Genomic DNA, 24,028 nt, shown 5'->3' with positions numbered 1-24,028 from the left:
GGAGTACCCAGAGACTGAATGTGGCCATTGTTGCGCGTCGGGCCGTGTGCTCCGTGGCGGCCCTGCTACCCAGCCCACTTTGGAAATGAGAAGTGACATGTGAAAGTGCTGTTTTCTTTAGTTGGGATGAAGACAGGGAAACCGCTAAATAATCCCACAGCAGTGATGCATCTCTTTCTCTCTCTCTCTCTTCCCGTGACACAATTGTCTCTTTGTGTGAGCTCATGCAGCACTCTCAGACAAGACGCACATACAGTACACAATGACTAAATAGCTGGCACTGTCCAGCTCGTAGCAAGAAGACGACGATTCCACTCAGTCTACGCGGTGAGTCATGCCGACAGTGTGGAAACAAGTACACACATTTGATGAGCTATCTGTACAATCTGACTCACGCAGCCCATATCAACATCACCTGTATGAAAGTGTGGTGGTGGGCTGCAAAGTGTGTTTTCATAGCAACCAGGTAATGACTAACATTAAGATTTAAAGAGGCAGAGGGGAGGTAAAGACATAAGAGGAAGACAAATGAATGTAAGTCGCTCCTCTGCATCGCATTACCAGGCAGCTTCTCCTGGAATCGCTGCTGGTCACTGTAATTATCCCGTTTCTCTTTATGCTTGTTAATTACGACTGGTAGGTCAAGATGGGGGTTAAGGAAATAAAAAGGGAAACCAGAGCCTGTTTGGGGGGGGGGGGGAGCAAGTAGCTTTTATTAGTTGCAATCGCAAGTCGTACAGTACAAGAAAACGGGTGGAAAGACACACAGCAGGGCGGGGATGGCCAAGTGGCATCAGAGATCGTTGGTTAGCTTTCACTCCTTTCTTCTCCTTCCTTGCAGGAACTCGATGTTTTAACTGAGCACCTGCTGATTCTTTAAGACATTGTATTATTCCTTATAAGTGCACATAGTAAGTGGTCTTTCTGATAATGACTGAATATACCAATATTACAAGATTTTACTCCTTCTGAGAATCACTGGAATCTGTGGCATTCAAGGAAGTGTGTCAGAACCCATAAATATGCCCGTGACTGTTTGAAAACTCATGTGCGTTATGTGTGAAGGGCTGTATGCCATCTCAGGGAGGTAAGATGAAATGACACACCTCAACACCGGATATGATTGGAGGTAATTGTGTTTTAATGTCCTGGAGGCTCATTCCCTCCTTTTTTGTATTTAGGTTTTTCCATGGTCAACATCTGGTGCGTAGAATGCGAGCATATGTTTCCACTAAACCTATACCTCTAAACATAGCAGTCAACACCGCAGTCGGCAGTAGTTTATTGTCATTGTTACACTTTTGCTGTTAAGTGACATCATGTCAAAACACCTCAGCCTGAATACCCGGGCATCCCTCGTTTTGTTTTCTCTTGTCACTCTCAATTTGGAGGGAGAAATAATGTTTGTCTTTAGCTACAGCGTTCGGTTTGCTTCGCGGGGTGATGTTTTGAGTGCTCGGTACGCACTGTGAGGACTGTGTTTTCGAAATGTAGGCACTGTGCTTGTTTTCCCGAGCGGCTTCGGAGTTGTGACTTTAATTGTGGCCCACGGGTAAGGTAAGAGCAGTGTCCTTCTTTTCCCGCTGTACCACTTTCTAAACAGACCACACACGTAGCCTTCCCTAGACACTGAGACGTGTGATGAGCCAGGCCAAGACAACTAGCCAGCGTTTGTCATCATCCATTCAAGCTTCGCGCAAGCCGTCCAGCTTCCATCGTGTCATCCAGCCCTCCGTCCAAACCACCAGCTACAGGGCACCGTAATTGGCCCTTGGCTTGCAAGAAACTCACCGTGGCCAATACCAGGCAGACTAACGCCATGAGACGTCCAACATTCAGTTTGTCCTACACGTCTTATCTCCTGACGTTTCATGGCACTGTTGTGCACTGACAGTTTTCTGGACAATCCTCCTTCCATTCCATTCCCACTAATGTACAAACACTTTCAAGCCAAAAATCAATCCCTTTTCTCTCTCTCTCACTGGATGAGGTGTGAGCCATTTGTCATCACATACTTAATGTGTCTGCCACGTTAGCATGGCTTCTCCAGTGCATGCAGTGAGAAGGTTGATGGCGAGCGATGCTCGAGTTGTATCTCGCTGTTATACTCCCACTCCATGGGCTAAGCTGTTGTGTTTTGGCGAGACCAACAATAATAATCGGGAGGCATTTATATGTTAGAAATGGGGAAATGGAACTGGGAGTAGCGGCTGCATATGGAGCTGATCACAAAAGGGCTGGAGGCTTCGGATCGCCTTACTTATGACTAATTGACCACAGCTAGAAGGTCTTTCTCAGTCCAAGATGGACCCCCCCCCCCCCCCCCTCTTGTCTCTATTTTTGACTGCATTTTTTGGTACGTTCGATGCTTCAGAGATACATTTTTGGAATAACTTGCTCTTTTGGGTCTATTTTTATACTCATCTGAGGAGCTGCAGAAATGGCCAACAGCATGAGAGAATCAGTCCCACAGAAGATAGAGAAATATTCTCACCATCATGTCTGCCCACTCAGCTATCGTTTTCCATGCAAACTAGTGCAGTCGAGTCACTTGACCAATGGTTAAGTGGCGCCTTGTCTCTAATTGCTCACATAGCGTAGCACGTTCATCAGGCTTTGTGACTGTCCGGTATCGATCATTGAGTCTTTTGAGGTTTCTCTCAGGCCTGTTTGGCCTAACTTCAGGTAGACACCCAGGGCTGCGCTCATAGAAATACACTCACAGACACGCTTGCATGCTCGCTAGAACACACCTACACATGCTGCCGTTCATGCGTGTGTGTGCTTTGACAGAATTTGACATTTAGAAGACTTCCTGCACTGTTTCCATGCTTAAGGAAAAGTCTGAAATGGCTTCCATGTGCCAGTAAGTTTAAGGCTCAGTTTAAACTTCGTGCTAATGCTTAGCTGTTACACCAGGAAGCTTAAATTGGTGCTTCAGGGTTTCACTTACCGTGCTTCTTCCTTATGTACACACACACACACACACACACACGCACGCCATGGAGCTTATTTAGGTTCTAGCCTGACTGTTTATGTATTGGTTTAGCAGGGCAGGGACTCCTCATCAGCGGCCATGCTTGGCTGAATGTTGATGATAGCACCCATAGGGTATCAAGGCTCTGAGGGAGGTGATGCTTAGTTCAGGAGGCTGGATTTGTCCCCCTCATTCCAGCTGCCTCTCACTGCTTCCAAAGCATTTGTCGGGCCTTCAGGAGAGGCCGATGTACCCCTGTAGTTTTGACAGAATCAAGGCTTACTGTACGTTGTACTGAGGTGGAGGGCGAAATGTGGTAAAGTCGAGAATTGAGGAAATGTGTGATCTTATAGAGCTTAAGATTGTATTTTTTGTATTTTCTTAGATCTATATTGCTTTCATCTTATAATAAAAACAGAAACAGAACAAAAACAGAAGTATGGGTAAAGTTGTAAATCTAAAAATGTTGCTGTTTGAGTGAAAAGCTTTACACCTCCAATCTCGACAGGTTGACAAACTAAAAAAAGCACATATTTTATTGATAACAATCAGTTCCTGTACTATACTAAAATTTCTCATAATGTTTAGTTATTTTAATCATTACTCAGATGGACAAATTTACCAAGGGGTTGAAATAATTCAGTGGTTGAGATAAAGTAGCACTGCTTTCTTTCTTTTTTGCATTTGGGAAAGCATAGACACAAGATTAAAAATCCTATTTGTCATATGATGGATCAATGTTGCTATCATTTCGAAACCTTTCTTGCTCCCTCTCAGCAATCATTAGTCTCGCCTCATATTTAATTGCATTATTTTCTTGCTATTCATCCACTGAGTCACTCATACCCAGCCTTGCCTTTAACCCTGACCTCATGGCATTCACCCACTGTCTATGTCCGCATCCACGTCCCTCCCAGTCAGCTTGTCGGCTCCGACTCTCCTCTGGTCTTACACTTACGCTCCTGTCTATCTCGCCTGTGTTGCCACTGAAGCGTTTCTTGCTTCACTCAGCTTTTCTTATCACGCAGCGCTCATTTGGCTACCGTACCAGAGCTGAGTTCAGCCTGGGGTTGGCCAGATTATGAGGGGAGGCTCTCCATCCTTTAATACATTTCCAGCTCCCTTACTCCTGGCTTCAATGGCCTATGAATCCCATGGCACTGAAGAACAGTGAGAAGAACAGGTGAGAAGAAAACTTCTAAAATGACTGCCATTTTAAGTATCCCATAGTAGACATGGGAAAAATAATGACTGTTCATTTATCTTGTTTGTCTGTGGGTGTAAAGACGCATAAAGAAAACTGATTTGAATAGGGCATTAAATGGTCTCCTTGCTTTTGTAAGATCTGGGTTCGTGACCCTGTCTGTTCGTGTTTGCATTCTAAATGTGCTGCTCTATAATCACTATTGCCACTTGCAATAAAAGTCGTAAAAGTGGTGTTTCTGGCATCATGGTTTCAACATGTGATTTAAGACATATGTGTCAAAACACGATTTTTATTGACACACCATATGTGAGCAGATTCCAGAGATATTCATGCGTGTCGCATATGTCTGTGGAGGTTGTGCAGACCGCCTATTTTCATTTCAGACTCTGAGTTCAAGGCTGCCCTTAGCTGTTTAGTTAGCCTTTATACTGCCACCAGCCACCAGTGGCCTCAGGGGATGCAATAAAAACATCCATCAGACCGCTGGCCTGAAGCCAGCTCAAAGACAGAGACCAAGAGAGGAAGTTAACGGCCACATGTCTGAATATTCCTGTGAGATTCCCTGCATCTCCCCTATTGTCTCTCAGAGTCCATCTATTAGTCCAGCCGCTCTGTATTCTCTCTCTCACACACACACATACAAATGATGACTCTGTCTGTCTAGATGCCATTGCTTCACGTACTGCTGGTTTAAGTCACAATGAGGCTTATATCTGACCCTGACATGAAGTCTGCCAGTGCCTTCCCCTCTTACTGACCTGCCCCACTGACTCTTCTCCAACTGCAAAGTCTCCATTTTCTGTAATTAGCCCAATTATTCTCTTGGGTTAGTGCTTTGTAGACTCTAACACTGTCCTATCATGATGTCCCTCCCAGTTTTCATCCCCAAAAACCTTGAGGGGAACCATTATCTAGGAGGAAAACCATTAGTTGTGAATAGTTCATGAAAACGGCCAAGGTGACATGTTAATGGCAATAGAAAAGTGGCACAAACCAGAGGCTCTTTGTAGTCTTTGAGGAGCTGGCTTTTTTCTTTTCTTTTGTGTATATATATTCCTTCCATCAATGGTAGTAGCCAGAACTACTTTGGTCCTGTCTGAGAAGGGCAAACAAGAAAATCACACTCAATGTGATTTGATGTATGGCGAGTGAGATTTTACACTCGTCCAGTTCAGCAATAGATGAAGTGAGCTGAAATAAAGCATGATTGAGGCTGATCAGAAAGGTTTTAGGCTTGTTTTTAATTTAACAGATTTGTTTTATATGGATTTGATGCAGATAGCAGCGAGAATAAGGTGGAGGGATGAGTTCTTGGGAAGCTGTTTCTTACTGTATTTTGTGTTATTATAACAATGCCTCTTTAAACATACTAGTGTGCACCATTTTTAATTGTATGTGAAATTTTTATTACTTTGCAGGGAGCAACAATACGGCAGGATGATCACACGGGAGCCATTCTCGTGGCCCGGATCATGAAAGGAGGGGCAGCCCACAGAAGTGGTCAGTTCCACCTTTATACTCATGTACTGTATAGTCATATAAAATTAGAGACCAGCTCAAGATAGTCATGTTAAGACCACAGTTCTTCCACTAGTTAAGGCTCTTTGCCACACGCAGGCAAGGAATGCCGGTTTTTGGGTGAATTGCTTGTAAATCAGAGCTGGAGATGCACGAGTGTTTCCAAAATTCCATCACTCTGACCACCTATTATGATAACCATCAAAAAGAGGAACACTGCACCTTTACTCCGTACACCATTTGTATTAGGACATTAAAACACAGTGTGACTTTTTGTGGTAGGACTAATTCATGTGGGAGATGAGCTGAAGGAGGTCAATGGAATTCCTGTGGATGACAAGAAACCAGAAGAAATTATTCGTATTCTGGTAAGAACCTGTTTGTGTGGTGGGGCTATGTTCTATCCATTCTCTGTCTCTGTGCTACCCAGTGGTTTCTCCTGTGTTTCTGCTACAGTCCACGATAGCATTCTGTGTTTGTGGAAAAACAAACGCAGCCTTTCCTAGTTTATCCATGACCCCAGACCTCCCATCCCTGCTGAAGACCAAATGTTGGACCTTCTTTGAAAGTCTTTCATGGCATTTAGACTATCTGCATTAAGCCACGCAGACCTCCTAGTCGAGGATAATGCTAAGAAGCTCCTCTAAGGCTCTGCCACAGGCCGCAAACAAGCTTCAGCATTGTGTGAATTCAGCAATGGGGAGAGAGAGTGTCTTAAACTCTGGAGGCTTTCTCAGACACTCTCAACACTCCTCATTCGATCACCCACCAACCTCATCCTGCACACACTATCCTTTCCAAGCAGAGACATCCAGTCCCATGAACTTGTCCATTGTTGAAAAATCAAACAGCACTTTGCATTATGCGATTTGCACTGGATTATTGCTTTTGTAAAATATTTGCCTAATAGATGACTGGTGCTTCTACAATTTGTATCTGTCTTGTCTTTACATGCAGGCCCAATCAAAGGGAGCTATTACCTTTAAAGTTATCCCCGGTATCAGTGACGACGTTCCATCCAAGGAGCCTAAGGTAACTTCTGTCCTGGCTGCATCTTTGTTTGAATCAGATTTATCCTAATAAACTCAGAAAATCCTGATACCTTGATGTCTGAGTTGGTTCTCAGTCATCCAGGTCATGGTAAATCACGAAGAGAGAGAGAAGAAAAAAGAATCAACTGGACTTAAAATTGTATTGAAGACATTTCACCTCTCAACCAATAGGCTTCTTCAGTTCTGAGAGACTGGCAGAGATACTTTTACTCCTGTTGGAGTAGAAAACAAATCAAGGGACTGAAACCACCAAGGCAATCAGACTCCCCAGGAGAATTAGCACTTCCTTTATAATACCTTGATCTTGAATATTGTTGTTGAGCCACAATGTGGAATCTCTAGCACAGTTTTGTCAGATTCATATTCACAGAATCACAACAAATTTGTCTCAATTTAATGTGTAGCTCGGGCAGGGCATAGACAATATTCACCAGCTTTTGGTGCTTAAGAGTTGCTGACAACGATCAGTTCTAAATACAAAGCAGAGGTTTGACACCTAACCACATGCGCACAAATTTATCTTCATTCATGCGGACGGCACCAGCAAGACAGTAGCTTGGAGCTATTTATTTTAAAGCTGGTTTGACTGTCATTCCAACCAGGAAACCATCATTTTCACCCACTGGGGTGTTGATGCACCATTTATCACAAGCTCATCTATCAGTAGTAGACACACAGGCGGTATCCGCTCACTGATCTCCTGCTCCATGGTGAAAAGCATTTTATCATTGTGCACGATGTAACAGTGTGCATGGCAGGGTGAGAGACTTGCATCCTTCTTCGTCGTGTAACGGTTTAAACTCGCCTGGTTTGGATTCCAAAGGCATTTAGCCGAGACTATATTTGAAAATAGTCTCTGCATTTATATATTTATATCAAGGAAATTATCAAGTTTCAATTCATATATTTATATCGAGGAAATGATCTATTTCTATATTTCTATTCCATTTCTGTTCTTGGATAAGTGCATTCTGTAGTTTAGGAGAGGCTACTATGATTGCCTCTGTCTGAAACATAATTTTTGTACATTGTACGAGCTCTTTAAATCAACAGAACGTCAACAAATTAAATCTCTCCCTCGCTCTCCTGTTTTCTGTCTGATTCACTTGTATGCACTTTCACTCTCTTTTCTTCTCTTTCCACATTTACTGCGGTGTCTTAGGAGTGTTAACTCATCATGACAGAGCTCGTTTTGGAGAGGAGACGCAGCAAGGTGCTCTAGGTTATAGCTTGCCTCCCACAACAGGAAAAGATGTCAGTGATTTTTCCGCTATAAGCTCCAAACCCCTTTGTGTTGATGAGGTGTGTCCCATCCCTTCTGCCAAAGTAAATTAGAGCAAGTCTTTACAGAAAGAACACACATTTGTTTTTTCTGCATTGGTTTGTTCCTTTATGTGGAAAGATTCCTGATATTAGTTTGTGTTTAGAATTCATCAGTGGGTGGAACAGAGTGCTTCCAACTGCAATCATTGACTCCGGAGATGTTAAGCATCACCACGCTTGAAAGCTGGTGACAGGGGTTAGTCCATCCTTAGTGTTGATGGAACAGCATAGGGGGACTAACTTGGCCTGCATTTTCAGGTTCCAACCTCTGATTGCAATGATCTTTTAAGAATAATCGTCCTGAGCATTGGTGAAGCACCTTCTGTGTTTGCTGGCAGGGATTTCCTTTTAGAGTTTGCACTCCAGTCAATGAAGGGAAAGGTAATTTGGAAATCAACCCGTTGCTTTTTCCTGTTGTGCCCTCAATCCAGCTCTTTGTTTTCCCTTCCACCCCTCTGTCCAGGTGTTTATGAAGGCACTTTTCGACTACGACCCTAAGAACGATAAAGCCATCCCATGTAAGGAGGCCGGACTGGCCTTCAAGAATCGCTCTATCCTTCAGATTGTGAGCCAAGATGATGCAACCTGGTGGCAGGCCAAGCACGAGGGAGAATCCAGTTTGCGTGCTGGCCTAATCCCATCCAAACAGTTCCAAGAGAGGTAAGAAATGACCCCTGCTAGATCTGCCTCTCTTGTCTACTATTGCCTCTTAACAAGGCTGGCCCAGTTGTCTACTGCTGTCACAATCACAAAGGTTTCACTCGCTTTCTCTCACAATCTTCTCTATTGTTTTTTTTTTTTATTATTATTGCTTCACGCTGCCAAAATTGTCTGGATTTCCGCACAATGTCTGGCCTGAAATGAGTAATGACAGAAAATGATAGTGCTGGTGCTGATCCACTTTGGACAGCAAGTGGATGGAAAATCGCACATCAGCGTGCACTCGGACGGCCGCACTTGATGTGCAGCACAGAGCTCATGAGGCCGGGGCAGTTTCTTGGCAGCTTCTGAGAGCACGAAGGAGGAGAAATGGACAGACACACACAGAGCGGGAGGAGAGTCAAAGACAGCATTTCATAAACATTCAAGTTTTTAACCGTTAAGTTTTGTCAATAGAGAGTGTGTGTTGCCTTCGCCTCATCGCCGCTTTTCTTTCACCAGTCTCAGCTGACTGAGCGAAAATGGTGGTTGCTGAAAACTGTGTTCTCGAGCATAGGAAGAGTGTTTATTATTCCCCGTGAGACCATGAAAACTGATGGTTTCATTCTTCCGTTTTCTTTCTTCTCTTCTTTCTGTCTTTTTCCAGGAGATTTGCACTGCAGCGACCTGCTGCGACTCTCCTGCTTCAGAGGACTTCTAGTCGACGGTCATGTAAGCATGCATCGTCTACTGTGATAAACCAGAGGAAATTACTGACTAACTACGAATGAAAAGACTCATGCACACTGGCCTACCACTGAGGTGTGCTGTAGACTTGCACTACTTCATGCCTGTCATCTGAACAAATGTTCTGTAGGAATTTACCCTCCTTACTTATTTCCCTGTCTGCTGCATGTTTCAGTCTCTCAGTCTGTCTTATCATTTCTCACCATATACCCCTTTCCATGTGTTGTTGATGTGCCCTCAGCCATCCAAAGTTTTAATGCAAAGGGGGAGGTCGTTCACCCTCTGGAAAAAAAAAAACTCTTAGAGCCTTTCCGCCTTCCAGCCAAAACACCAGAAATTTCCGCATCTCAGAGAATCTAATGATGAATTAACGATCCAACGCTAAACCATAAAATGTGATTGAGGCCCCACAACTCATGCTCATTTATATGTATACCTTCTGTTGCGAGAGCCTATAACAGCAATGTTAGGGAAAGCTGCCTTGATGGAAGGCTGTGCTTTCTGAGTGCCGTCTCACATAGTGAGTTTTCTTTTAGCCTTAGAAATGCAAATATTCCAGGTCGTCAGATAAAGATTACTTGGATCCAAAGTATACTTTGACATGTGGTGGATCTCATGGGGTTGTCTTTGTGTAATATTTGTCCAGGCATCTTGGTCGTCTTTAATTAATGAATTCATTAAAATGGTAACGTTTTAACTACACTTCTGAATGCAGATGATCCATATCGGCAATTAAATCTTGCATATTCCTTCAGGCATGCTCTGCCTCTCGAAGGGTGTTAATCAGATCTATTGATAACTTTTTAATAACCTCTTTTTCTGCTGTCATGGCTTTCCTTGTGGATTTCCAATGTAAAATTCAGCCAGTATTTAGAAAGCTGCTCATGAGTCAAGTCAAAAATGCACATCTGTCTTTAAAAGAAGGCCTGCAGCTGTTCCTTCTAAGATTTTGACAGTGGCAGCCCTGAGCAGCTGACCTAAAAAGCTCTTTACGAGATCTCCAAGATATGCGTTCTCCAAATCATGAATATTTCAGCAGTGTTAAAACGTTTGCTAAATACGACTTTAGCTCGTAGATATTGTGCTTTAGTGCACATAGAGAAGGCCATCCAGCTGGACCAAAGCCTTGGAGGTGGAAAACATCCTGCTGTGGTTCTTGTACATTTTGTACCGAAAACAACATTAATCTACATTAGCGTTAGCGTTGTCTCTGCCTTCCAAAAACAATGAAGCTTCATACATTATCATAACAAAGAATTTAGTATAAAATATTTCATATATAATACTCCTCAACAGTGAAATATTTAATATACGTTCCCTCACCATGCTAAAATGATGCCTTTCTTGTTCTCCCTTCTTTGTTTTTGTCTTCACATCTTTGCCAATGTCTTTATATTCATTACCTCATATGTAGAGCACTTAGATTGTCCTCTACAATTTATAGTCTCTCTCCCCCCCCTTTCATTTTGCATTTCCAAAACATATGAACCATTGGGGAAAATACACCACACTTGTATTTTACTTTATTGGCCTGTTGGATGATGATGCCATTGAAGCAAAAGCTAGTTGTTATAGGCCATGCTTTCCTTTGCAGATTACCACTTTGAGCCGGACGTGTTGTCCGTTTGACTACTTGCCCCTCAGCATGGCAGGCAGCCCTTACTGTAATGTGACTCTTTCAAAAATGTAGCTCTGAAATAACCAACAGAGCTATGCTGACCACCTCTAAAATTAGCATTAGACTCCTTTACCTCAGATTCAAGCCTCCTGAATTATGGATGTTGTCATTTCCTGGTTATGTTCAACCGCATACTGGCATACTGGTGCAGGATGGCCAGAAATAGCTTGCTAAAAAGACTGACAGTGCTGTACTGTTCCCTCACTATTTCATTTTAATGGTCCAGTTCCTCTTATGAATTATGGGATTGGTAACCCCCGCCCCCCCATTCCTTTCTATGTAGACGGCAGGTGTAAAATGTCGTAGAGTCAATTGTGGCAAAGGAACATGAGACTCATTTTTACTGTAGCAATGCTTTCTTCCTAACGTCAGACACACACTGTAAGGGTTACCGGAGTCCTGTTTGCAGGAATAAGGAGTTTGTTGACATGCGTGCATTCACTCTAACAAACAGAAATTTGTTTCTCATTATCCAAAAACCAAACAAAAAAATGCAGTTATTAACTGTGGATTCAGTTGCATAAAAAAAAAAAGATGCAACAATTCATGGGCCAGCTGTCGCACATAGTAGCAGATATGTCCGCTGGTAGTAGGATCCAGGCCCCCCCATACCCAACAGACTGTCAGGGCTCTGTTGCCATAAAAGTACAACTTCATTGAAGAATACTGTGGAGATGTTGCTGCTACCAAGCAGACGGCGATGGGGTTGATTGAGGTGTGGGTCTTATTCTCTCGCTCTTTCCAGCCCGGGAGCTCTGTCGCCTGGAACAACATTGGTCTTGGCAAGGGGCTGTGGCAAACACTGCTTAACCGTGTCCATTTACACCCAACATTTGTGGGATATAAATAATCCCCTTCCTCACTCTGCTTTTTTTCTGTAGATCTATTCTTTGGTTATGGAATTGATGTCTAAAGTACCCTTCAGTTGTCTCAGATAAGCCAATAATGAATCGGGTACAAGGGTTAGATCAACCATTTCACATGTTGTCAGCCTTCCTTACCTGCCTTCTGGGTTTCTCCCCCCCCACGCCCCCCCGCCAGCTCCCTTCTATCGATACCTGGCCTTCAGCCAGCCCCCCCATCTGTTCTCTCTGAACATACTGACGCCTCTCTGGGATTTCTTGCAGCATGTCTGCACCTCTGTCTGACATGCAGGCCTCTCCACTGTCTGATTGTTTGCTTTGGTTTGCAGTGTGCCAAACACGTGCACACACTTATCGCTCACCTTGGGGTCTCCACAACTTTCTTCATATATGAGGGCTTATCCTCTTATTCTTGCCCCTTCTCTCTCCTGTGAGCGACTGAACCATTTTTAAATGGCACCCCAGATTGGTCTTAAGTGGCCCCGAAACCTGCCCCCCTCCCCCCCCACCCCGTCTTCAATTTATCCATCCATTTCATTTTTCAACTTAAATGCTTACAGGCATGGGAGTAGATTTAGAAGCATGATGGGTGCAGTTCCATTTCCTTCTCAATGGTTAGTGTTATAAAACACCATTTAGACCAACCTTTTGTTTAAAGCGCAGTTCTTTTTTTTACTTTGCAGTAGAACTGATGTGCTCATTTGGTCATTGTCAGTCTCACAATTCATTTAGTCATATATGTGTATATATAGGATAATAAATCGAAGGTCAGCTTCTTAATGCAGACCAGCCCTGTACACTGTTTCACTACTTCACCCAGACTATTCTAAATTTGGAGATGAAATGATGTGTGACAAAGATCTCATTCTGTCATCTGGAAAATTGCACGGGTCTCATGTTAGCCATTTTGGAAACCGAGATATAGCAAGCAAGAGAGAAGGTGATTATGTCGTCCTTTTTCAAAGAGAAGGCCATCTGTACGCTGGCTGGCTGTGAGGGTTACATCAGCTCATAACTCAAGACCATTTACAGGGTGCTGAGATGGGCTCACACCAATGTCTCATTCTCCATATACTGCAGCGCTTAAGCCCATTTATAATGCACATTTCTGAGATTCCAATTGATGATATCAAATTGATTGACTTCATGATGGTGAGGATTGTTTTGTTACCTGCTTTACATTAGATATTTAATCACGCTGGCCGCTGACTGCAAACTCCAAATTTAAGTGTCAAGAAATCAAACACAAATTGTAAAAGTATTATCCAGACTATTATCACAGTTTTAAAACAGACGTCTCGTTCAACACAGGCCAGAGCGGTTCTCTTGTGCACTGAAGGATTAAAAGGGGTTTAGCTGCTCATTTCTTGATTTAATTTTTGAATGCTTTTGTTTAGATGATGGAGCTGAAGTGTTTATGTTCTGTATGCGAGACACTTTCAGTCCATGCTAAAACATTAGCCATGTTTCCAGATCTTAATAGTCCTATGCTGCTTATAACCAACAACAACAAGAGCCAAATCTACCAGGCTGAACCCAAATGAAACTAAACTGGGAAGGTCCTTTAACAAACAATAGATCCACTCATGCTGTCCATCCTTTCATTACAACACTTTCCTCATTTCAGCCGTTCTGCCATCCTCTGTGGTGAATCTTTGGTATGTGGGCAACACACCATATGCCCAGAAGTTGGTATCGTTTTCGAGGGGGCCGGTTGGCCATGAGGTATCCAGTGAAGCTGGTCAGTTAATTGATGTTAGACTGGATGACTGCACACTGTGAATGTCTGCAGAATTCCGCGGCCATGACTCCCTCCGCTCGGTAAATAATAGGCTTTGCTGCCGCCATCACTGCAGGCCTGGCTGCGCACTCACAGAAAACAGGTTGGCCATTGGTCCTTACAATTAGCATTGTGCATTGTCAATGACTCGATGGGCTTGGAATGTTGGCGTACAAGGCTGCGAGGCCATTAGGCGATGCACACTATTCCTGGGACAGATAGGCACACGATGATAAAGGGATGGTCAGAAGGGCAGCACTTGGATGTATTTTAGATCTTTCTACCTGCTCATATTGTTTGTTCTTTCAAATTTCCCTCCATCTTCCCGTATAGAATTGCTCCTCATCATACTGAAAATAGGGTTTTGGTGCTGTTTTGACTTATAATGACACATTACAACAAGGGGGGGGGCGCAACATCAAGAGGAACATTGCCGCTAATGTGAAACAAGATGTCAGATAAAGGCAGACAGGTCCAAACTTCCAAACAGTCCTTGCTCCGAGGCTTGATGTTTCTTGCGTTCAACAACTTCTGCAGTGATTGGTAGCGACGGCTGTTTTCGTTAGTCATTAAGTCTGACTGTGACGTAACTTCTCCCGGAGCCGCGGCGCACCTGGGCCGATGGCCATGGTGCTGTAAGGTGAGCCTTTCCTTGTGGTGGATGTTGTTATGTATGTCTTGATTTAACATTGTTTGGGGGGGGGGGGACCATGTGAAGGGAAGGAAGCATTCATAACTGCATCCAAATGTTCTTAAACCAAATACACACACATACACACGCACGCCAATGGGCTACCATTTCAAATTATCCTCTTATAGCTGTATTGATGTCACTCAGAAACATCTGCAGTCATTTCAAAGGCTGTCGTACTGTATCCCTGTCTCATTTAGGAATGTCAATGTCATAGCCATCCCCAAACTATGTCGGTCTGCATTCCAGAGCGGCGTCTCATTCGGTTGTTTCTTTCGATGAAGTCACGGTGGATACACAACAGACATGCACCGCAGTCCGCAGACTGTGTCTCGTCGGGTAACGATGGCTGCAAATGCCGCCTATCGAAATAGAAACAGTAGAAATGTTTCTTCACTGAGTGTGAGTTATTTTTATAGGTAATTATAAAAGACATAGTTATGACAGAATAGTGCTTTAAAATGGTCAATTTACTTGCTTTTTCTTTAGGTTTCAACTGCATCTCTGTCATCATTTAAATGTCATTAATGTCATCACATGGATGGTTTGGGTTAAGAATCCCCTTAAAGTACATATTGTGTTGTTTAATTAAGTAATTACAAAAATAAGGGAATCGCTGTATGTAACGGTGCGTACTTCACCCGCCAATGAAGACCTTGACTCGCAGTGGAGTGCTGAGGTAGTAATCAGGGCTTAAATTTCGTTTTCGCCATATTAGTGTAGTAATTTAACTTGTTAGAAACAATGATGATAATTGATAATTATTATATTGTAGATTAATGGTGATTAAATGGTGCTGAGCACTTTTACAGACATGAAAACATGATGTTAGCTCTTGATTTTGTCATTTGTTTTTTGCCTTTCTTAGCTGATGTGGCTATAGGATTTGGTAGGTTTACACTCCTTATCTTCTCATCTTGTCCCTCAACTTATGTATTTGTGACCCATAATATTTCCTAACTGTGTGGTTTGCATCCCTTGCCCCTTATTGCACTCACAGCCGAGATCAAAGGTACTACTAATCTGACATTTCCCATTGAATAGACCCTTAAAACAGTAAAATAATTTGTGATTGGTGAAAGCTCTTCCTCTAACCTCTGCTCTCCATTCGTTTTGTTTTCATATGGCCCGTCTTCTCATGTCAAAGCTAATATCTCAGACATCATTCAGAGAATCTTACTCCCATGCTCGCCTCCATTTATCCATTCATTTGGTAGCAGTGAAGGAAATTAAGAGTGAGCGATATTTTAACGAAAAAAATATATAATCAGATTTAACTTTCCCTGTATGTGTTTTTGTATGTACTACTGTATATTTCCATGTACTTGTACTTCCATCTTTACAATATGAGGTAAGAGGGACCGGTTCCTTTTGCTCTTGTCTGTCTTTTCTCTTTAACATGATGTTGTGCCTCTTCTCTCGCTTCTTTCTTTCTCTTCTCATCACCAGAAGATGCCGACTCTCGTAGCGGATTCCAACTAGGTGAGAGTTGTGTTCTCCTTCATTTGTCTTCTGCCCTCTTGAAGTGGTGAAGGCATTGGTCAAAACATGTGTTCCCTCCATTAATGCTTCCCCAATCCTTCAGCCCTTCCTTCATAGATCAGTCTTTGTCGTCCCCGGCATGCTCCAATGAGGAATTGTCCCCCCCCCCCCCGTTTTTCATGCTGTGCTCAACATATCCTTTTCAAGCCCAGTGCAATGGATTCTAAAAACACAAAGGACAGTTCTCTAGTTGTACACTGGCCAACGGTAAGCTATTTCGGCTCTTTTGCTGACAGAATAAGTGCACTGGCAGATCATGTCACGGATTTGCAGAATGTAGTAGTTATCCTGTTCTGCCTCTGCTGTGGGTCTGAAGACATCTTTGGTTCTGGGCGGATTTAGGTTAGAAGGACGGCTTGTTTTGGAGGTCCAGCCGAGAGCTCGTTTCGTTGATGTGGTCCTGGTCAGACTTAATGACAATTACCATGGCCTGCTATGGTTCTGCAGCCCTTCCCAGAGAGTTGCTTCCAATCCACTGTCAGACCATGTTCTCCATCATGTTTTTATTATCACTGTCAGTCCTCCAGCAATTCTCAAGGTATAGTTCCCCTGGAGGACAGCGGGCCCTACGAGCAGGGCTGCAGAAAAACCCTCTGCTCATCTGTCTCCCTTGTTTCCTTAATTGTCTCAGTTTCCTTCTCTTGCCATCTTCCCTTCTTGATCCAATTATGTGTATCGTCAGTGGTTAAGGTCGAGAAGTGAACTGTCCTCAGAGCCCTCCTTCCACACTTCACCATTTACTCCAGATTTCACAGGCTATCCAGTCACATGTGAGTTTATAAATACTGAGTTTGAGCCACGTCTGCCAGGCTCAATCAGGGTCACCTCTCAACACTGAACTATGCCAAACACCACTCCCCCCCACTACTCTCTGTCCCCTTCAGGCCTGCCCTTACTATCACCCTGCCTCCTTCATGAGGTCATTGACCTCAGCCTCTCCTCTTCCTCCTTGGTACCCAAACACTCAAGTGGGTTAGCAGCATTTTTTGACTCCAGCAGCCCAGAACGAGGTTTAACTGAAATGAGAGAACCTCGGGAGGAGCAGGATAAAAAAAATAAACAAATTGTGAGTTATAATAACATCTTCTCTATGTGAGTACTTGCTGCGTGGCTTTTCAGCCTGTTGGATGTGGTCGTATGATTTAAAGTTGGTCCGTTCGTAACATTTTGAAATTCTAGAACTTACAGATGCTTTTGCAATGCTACTGAGTTTGCATGGGGAAATGTAGGAGGAGGGTGGGACGGTGTCGACAATTGTTGTCCTCAATTTTTGGTTTGCTTTCCTTCGTGCCTCTCACAGTGATGCAATGCTTGTAAGGCCCAAAGACATCCTCAAGAAGGAGGAAAGCTGCCTCCAATAGCATATTCGCCTCTTGTCTTCCAGACTTTTGTTTCAGGAGTTTAAACACGACACAGAGAGATACAGATGCAGATTTATTTTTATTTTTTTTGGGGGGGGGGGGGGGGGGGGACGACTTAGTGCCATCAGCTGAAATCGAAACCAGAAAATTAATGCACTTGTGATATGGAGGCTCGGTGACACCTCGAAACTGATTCCAAAGCATTCAACACCCAAAGAGAGAAAGATGCATGCATAAATGAAGGACATGGAAAGAGATCTAGATCTGTTAAAGCTGAATATATAAAAATCCACACAATCCATGTCCAAATTATGAAGAAATGGAAAAGGTTTGTAAGCTGATTAAAGTGAGATGAGTTCATCATGCAGCAAGTTTAATGGTTTTGGAGGTGTAGGGCACCATACTGGTATTTCCCCACGGTACTGGGCCAATATATTGTAGAAATGTGCATCCTAAGATAGAAGTTTTTTTTATTTTTATTTAAGATAGCTAACATTTGGGTACAATCAGAGACTGCAGGTGTGGTTTTATCAGTGTGTTGGAGCAACCATTATTTACCAGTTATTTAAATTAGGTGTTGATTTCTTTGTCTATGACTTTAATTTTCTTCACCTGAAAATCACATTTTAAAATGTATATAAATATTAGTCATCATGTATTTCTATATTAACTCTATTATTTACAATTAGGACATTAGGCCCTTGAAACCAATGGGAACGCTGTCATCTAGCCAATTATTTCATAATTACAATGATCCCAAAACCTTTTATATATTTGTGTTCAACAATACATTCGCTTTGTTGTGAAATGAGACAAAACCCAAACTCGAAGAGCTTGCTGGAGAAGACGGAGGAAAAAACAAATATCACTTGACACAACTGGATTTCTTTTAGCCAAAGTCCAGACGCCATGTTCCACCACAATAAGCCTGTAACATTTTGCTGGGTAGCACTTTCCAATGGATTAGAGCAAAGGCTTCGGAAACTACTACCAGAGTATTTTCTTCCAAGATAACATTTGAATTAGTTCATCCCGGCGGATTGCCACATATGCATATTTCCATCATCGTATAACAGCAATTCCTCAGACAGTCACAAAATATCTATAGGATCTAGAATCTATTAAATTCGAGTTAATGTAAATAAATGCACTACTTTTTTCTCTCTCTCTGCACAACTTCACTTCAGTGTTGTTTTATTAATGTCCCAAAAGTCCAGCGCTAGAGTCAGATACACACTGTTTTCTGGACGTAGTTAGACGTTTTGATAAAATCATCAAATCAGCCATGGAGCCAGCTTTACCGCTGCAGCATAGTTATTTTCACAGATGTTAGCAGCTGGGGGGGGAAGGTGGTGTTTGAATGACACACTTCTGTTTTATTGGGGTATATCCTTTACTTTGGGTATTACTGTGTCCCCTCTTAATTCTCCTTGATATCTTGAATCCTCTGGATACTTCTTTACAGTATATTTTGTTGTCCACAATGACATGAATCAGATATGTAGCAATGCAGGCATATTTTTGCATGCATGCTTCCGTGATTTCTGAAAGCCAAGGCATCATTTGTGACCGGTGCTAAATCAAACGGAGAAGTCCTTCTGTCTGCGCCAGGATTTTGTATTTGCGTCATGAGGAGCAGTACTCTTCTTCCCTTTACGCACTCCTGGGATAATAATGGCTGACAGTGTGGAAAGCGTCGTCCCATGAGCCTTAGGCCCTCCAACCAAGCCTGTAATGGGCGGCAAGAATAATGAGTTTGAAAGAGCCGGTAATGCTTCCCACATTCGGTGCCCATGAACAGGACTAAGTGTTACAGCGTTAAACCGCAGCACGCGGCGTCGAGCCTGGAGCGTAATACTCACTCAATCCTCAGCTGCCACGCCCGCTTAATGCCATAGATGTCGTCTCCGTTAGACCACAGGCGCGAGGGGCCCCCACTGGGAGAGCGAGGATGGCACTGTTGCTGTCAGCGGATCCCCTCTACAGTAGTTAGGCCACAGGCCCTCGATCGTGGCCCTCGCTGCACCCCCCCCCCCCCCCCCCCGACAGGTGTTTTCACTATGAAACTTTTCTCTCTTTGCTTTGCCACACATTTTCTCCCTCCTTTGCAGGAAATCACGTTTGATTGGAGGAAAAAACAGCCGTCATTTCTCATTCTCCGTGTTGGGATCTTGCTGATCGCCCATGCATGATGTCTGGAGGGCCTGATGCTCATATTGTTCTCAGGGTTCTCTTCTTTCAGACCTTTCAGACTCCCATTGTCTTTACTGGGCTGTACTTTTTATTTGTACTACAGTTCTAGCCATTTCCTGTATAGGTGCAGTTTTGTAGCGATTCACAGGATGTTAGTTTCCAAGTGGGCAGTTTGTAGTCGCACTTTTATTCTTAGAGCCCTTCAGGCACTTCCTTTACAAACATGGCACATTTCTTAAGTAGTTGTTAGATACTATCATGCTGGAAAATGGCCTTGCTTGACTGCTCGTGACTTTAAAGCGGCAGTTTTTTTTAAACTTGTCTCTCTGTGTGTTTGATTACAGTTTGTGTTTCCACTGTATTAAATGCTTCTCTTTTTTCCTCAATTTTTCTTTTTCCGTGAAAGAAATTAAAATCAAAGCATCGGTGTGTTAGAGAGGGAAACCGTGACCGACGGAGCATGTAGGTGTACACAAGTGTTTATTGCATCCATTGGGACTTACCCAGTCACGGCCTGGTGCATGTGCTTGTGAGACTTGAGCAGGGAAACTTTCACGCCACACTCCAAGGCAGTGTGTGTGTAGATAGTCACACCGGGACACTGAAACGCTTCAGCTCTGGTTCCAGGGAAACTTCAAACGGAACTGTTGTCAGCAGGCTCTTTGAAAGATGTACTGATTCTTTTCCAGGTAGAGATGAAAATTATGTAACCATATCTCTTAAATCGAGCCAATAAATATGGAGGCGGAGTTCTTTTATTATTCAACGTCAACGCACTCTGACAAAGTGGGTGGTGGTATGCGGCTGTCATTAAAATGTGCCTGCGATCTGGCAATGAACGCAAAGAAGGAACAATTCCACCATGCTGGGTACAGCAATATGTGGATGTATTTCTATTTTGTTTCAGAAGAACGATGTCTTAGCTTTTCAGGTATGGATAAACTGATTGTGAACATCTGTTCACAATACAAGAATCGAAAATTCTAATTATCCATATTTTCCCTGAGAATCAGATAATTATTTTAATATTATTTGAAGCAAATTAAGCCAAATCTTTTATCCAAAGTAATTCAATCCAATTTTAATCAGCCCTTCCTTGATTGAAAACTGAAGATGGGACGTATTTTGACTGTTTGCCTTCAAAAGGATATCGTTTTAATGTTTATCATAATGATGTCAGCCCTTCGGCGTTTTGGTTACAGCTTGATGCTTTACAGGAGAAATGCAAATGAGTGGTGTGTTTTCCACTGTGGTGGAGGCTAAAACGGAGCGGGGATAGAGGTATGAGTGGATTAACCACAGGAGAAATGGCACAGACAGCATAAGCCACGGCATACCCACAGTGGAACAAAGTCTGTACGAAATGTTCAAAGGAGAACTATAAATGCACTCGGATATATACACGCACGCACACACACACACACAAAGTCACCATTACAGTGTGTTTTATTTTTCATTAACAATTTTCATGCAACTTTACCTTAATTGGTGTTTTTACATTATCTATTTGAGTTCATTTCAAAATTGAAATAGTGGAAGAGAAGGCTAAAAAACAATCTGAGGATAAAAAATATATATGTACTTAGAGAAATACTTAAAAAAATTTAAGTTCAGCTAAAGGTAAGACTTGCAACTCTGTATTTAACCGAGCAATACCCCGGGCAGTCTGTTTGACCAGACCTACGTATGTCTAAATCAGCAGACTGGCATAACTTCTGTTTCAATGGCAACATGTTTAGTCACCAGTAAAAATACGATGAGAAGTATTTTTGTGGACTAAAGCCACCCTTCTTCTCTATTATTTTAAGAGGTTCATCATCCCCTCTTCATCTCTGGTGAAACCACACACACACACACACACGTACCAGCAATCCCTTTTTGGCCATCGAAATGACACACACACACACTTAACTCACCATTATGTAAATTAGCAGTGTGACTGAATTGTAAATCTTAGACCGACTGTTGAATGAAGAAACATTAGCCGGCTTGTATTTAAGTCACATCCTGTAGCAGGCAATTACTACGAGATAAATGTAATAATAAAAAAACCGAGCATCAGTCACTGCTGCCTTGATTAAAGAGGAAATATTGGTAATGAGAAAGCACCGAGTTATATTTTATAGCTTTTCACAAATGTTAAATCCTTTAAACATCACCTCATTCTCCTAGAGGTATGCAACAAAAAAAAGATAATTAAAATCCACCACATGTCATCAGAGGAAAATGTGAGTTAAGCGTTTGCGTGTGATATCCAGGGAAACTGTTTGGCTGAGTGTTACACTGTTCTTCTTTCACCTAAAGCAAAGGTAGCCGTCATAAAACTGGGCCGCGTAACACAAAATGAGGTATTGGGCATTGAACTGATGAGGTGTTTGCCAAGACACGGAAACAACCATAAATCGATTTGCACAGCTGCAGGCTTATGTGTATGCCGTTTTGTTGGACTTTACCCGCATAGACTTAAATGCTGCCACAGTCACTGTAGATTAATGTGTTTCTTTTTGTCTCCTTTCCTTTCCTTTTTGTAATTTCATTCTGACCTCCAGCTGGGTTCAGAAGAAGCTTCCGTCTCAGTAGGAAGGACAAGAAGACAAACAAGTCCATGTACGAGTGTAAGAAGAGTGAAATGTATGACATGGCAGACGTGCCAACATACGAAGAGGTCACGCGGTACCAAAGGCAGAACGGAGCCAAATACAGACTAGTGGTCTTAGTAGGTGAGTAGAGGCGAAAATCACTATCAAGAGCTGCTGCTCCTCTAAAGCTCTACTGACGTTAAAGTTGGCACCATAGATTGCATAAATACCCTAACATGCAGACATGATGACACGCTGAGTTCAAACGTTCTGCATCTCCAGAAGCCCCGGCTGGTTTGGTTTTGCCCTCACATGACCCCAACCAAGAGAAGGCTTGCCCAGGATCCATAACTTGTTCTGTTATCGCTCAGTGGAATTGATAGTGCAGACCTCATATTCATCAGTCGCGTTTTAGCCCTTTCATTCATGGCTCAAGCCTCCCAACGTCCTCTTCAAGCTGATGAAATTGTAAACACTTGCCTTGCAGAGCGAGGGTGTAACAAAGCCTTCCAAAGAACTTTATAACGTGCCAAGGCCTTGAAATGAATTTAGCAGCTTCTTATTCAGTGTTTGTGGTTGGAAGATTTGCCAGTGGATGGTGGAACAATTGCTGAGCCAGGTGCAGATCTTTCTGAGGGCCAACTGTACCATCAGTGAGTTCTAGCTTTTTCCACATTTTCCTTTTTAAGCATGCTACTTGCAACAAAAAAATAAATAAAAAATGACAAGAATGTCCCGGACACAAATGGAACAAAATAAATTCCACAAATTTTTCAGTGTCACTCCTTCCAATCATGAGGGTAAGATATGCACTCTGGGAACTCATCTGGCCCGTTCCAGTCTTCATTTTTTTACATTTCAGATATTCCAGCAGCACTTTTGACAGATTGTGAGGTTAATTTAAAAATGAAGACTGCTGGCAACAAGGTTGTTTTTTTCCTCATGCATGCTTTCTGGAGAGGTGTGCTCCTGGCCTGATTAACCAAGGCCGTGGTTCACTTATATTCTCCACGCAAAGCATGGACTTCATCAGATGTGTTGCTAATTAGCAACCTCATTTTCCCACCAGCACGACACAGCCTTAGACGGAGGAGGATGCTGAACCTCTCCCACCTGTCATGCTAATGTAAATATTTTCAATTAACTTCCATAATTTGGAGGACAACTTATGGACAATTTCACTCATAACGAAGTGGAGGGCCAAGATCTGCTTTATGTTGCTCTGCCTCCCTCTCGCTCTGTCTTCCTTTCCCCAGAGTCTCTTGATTTTCCATTTTTATAAAAACGTTTCTGGTAACCGTGCTTGTACCTTTCTGTATAGGTGGAGAACGTGTCATGTTATCACTTCAATTCAATGTATAAGACTGTTTTCTTTTTAATCATATACTGCCTTTTAATAAATACATTTTTTTTGTAATAATAATACCAGCAGTCATTTATCAGCTGATACAATCTGGACAAATAATATAAAAACAGGTACCAGTATTTAACCTTATTATAATAACAGAATAAAGAATAAAGCACTCTTGAATAGCAGTGCAAAGTTACAATTAGGTGCAATAAATAAGATCTGTTATTTAATTCCAGCCTGACCTTGTTTGCCAGGTTGATTTACACATCTCTTCATATTTCTTTAGATTTAAAAACAGAAGTTTTTTTTGCTAACTTGTAACCCCACATGACAGTTAACTAATGGCATGTTACTCATTTTGGAAGCAGCTCTTTTACTAGTCTGTAGAACGTTGGTTACAAAGGTATTACGTATTTTCCTTCATGTGCATGTCCGGGTTGACAGTAGCCACTAACGAAATACCGGCTGTCAAATGTTGCTCTGAAATAAAGAACAGTCTTAAGATTGGCTTCAAAAAAAATTCTAGA

General features: G+C 42.6%; 1 protein-coding gene across 1 annotated transcript in view; it reads left to right on the top strand.

The window, feature by feature from the left end:
* The window catches only part of mpp7a (MAGUK p55 scaffold protein 7a), a 78,529-nt gene that overhangs the window by 39,754 nt on the left and 14,747 nt on the right, over positions 1–24,028 (top strand). The window contains 10 exon segments of the mRNA XM_068748210.1: positions 5,603–5,684; positions 5,985–6,070; positions 6,660–6,734; positions 8,541–8,737; positions 9,384–9,448; positions 14,760–14,788; positions 14,790–14,814; positions 15,344–15,364; positions 15,925–15,957; positions 22,121–22,291. Coding sequence (XP_068604311.1) covers positions 5,603–5,684; positions 5,985–6,070; positions 6,660–6,734; positions 8,541–8,737; positions 9,384–9,448; positions 14,760–14,788; positions 14,790–14,814; positions 15,344–15,364; positions 15,925–15,957; positions 22,121–22,291 — 784 coding nt within the window.

The sequence above is a fragment of the Brachionichthys hirsutus genome, chromosome 14, assembly GCF_040956055.1.
Source record: "Brachionichthys hirsutus isolate HB-005 chromosome 14, CSIRO-AGI_Bhir_v1, whole genome shotgun sequence".
In the NCBI taxonomy this organism is placed as follows: Eukaryota; Metazoa; Chordata; class Actinopteri; order Lophiiformes; family Brachionichthyidae; genus Brachionichthys; species Brachionichthys hirsutus.
Note: the sequence above shows the minus strand (reverse complement) of the source record. Positions and strands in the feature narration are given on the sequence as shown.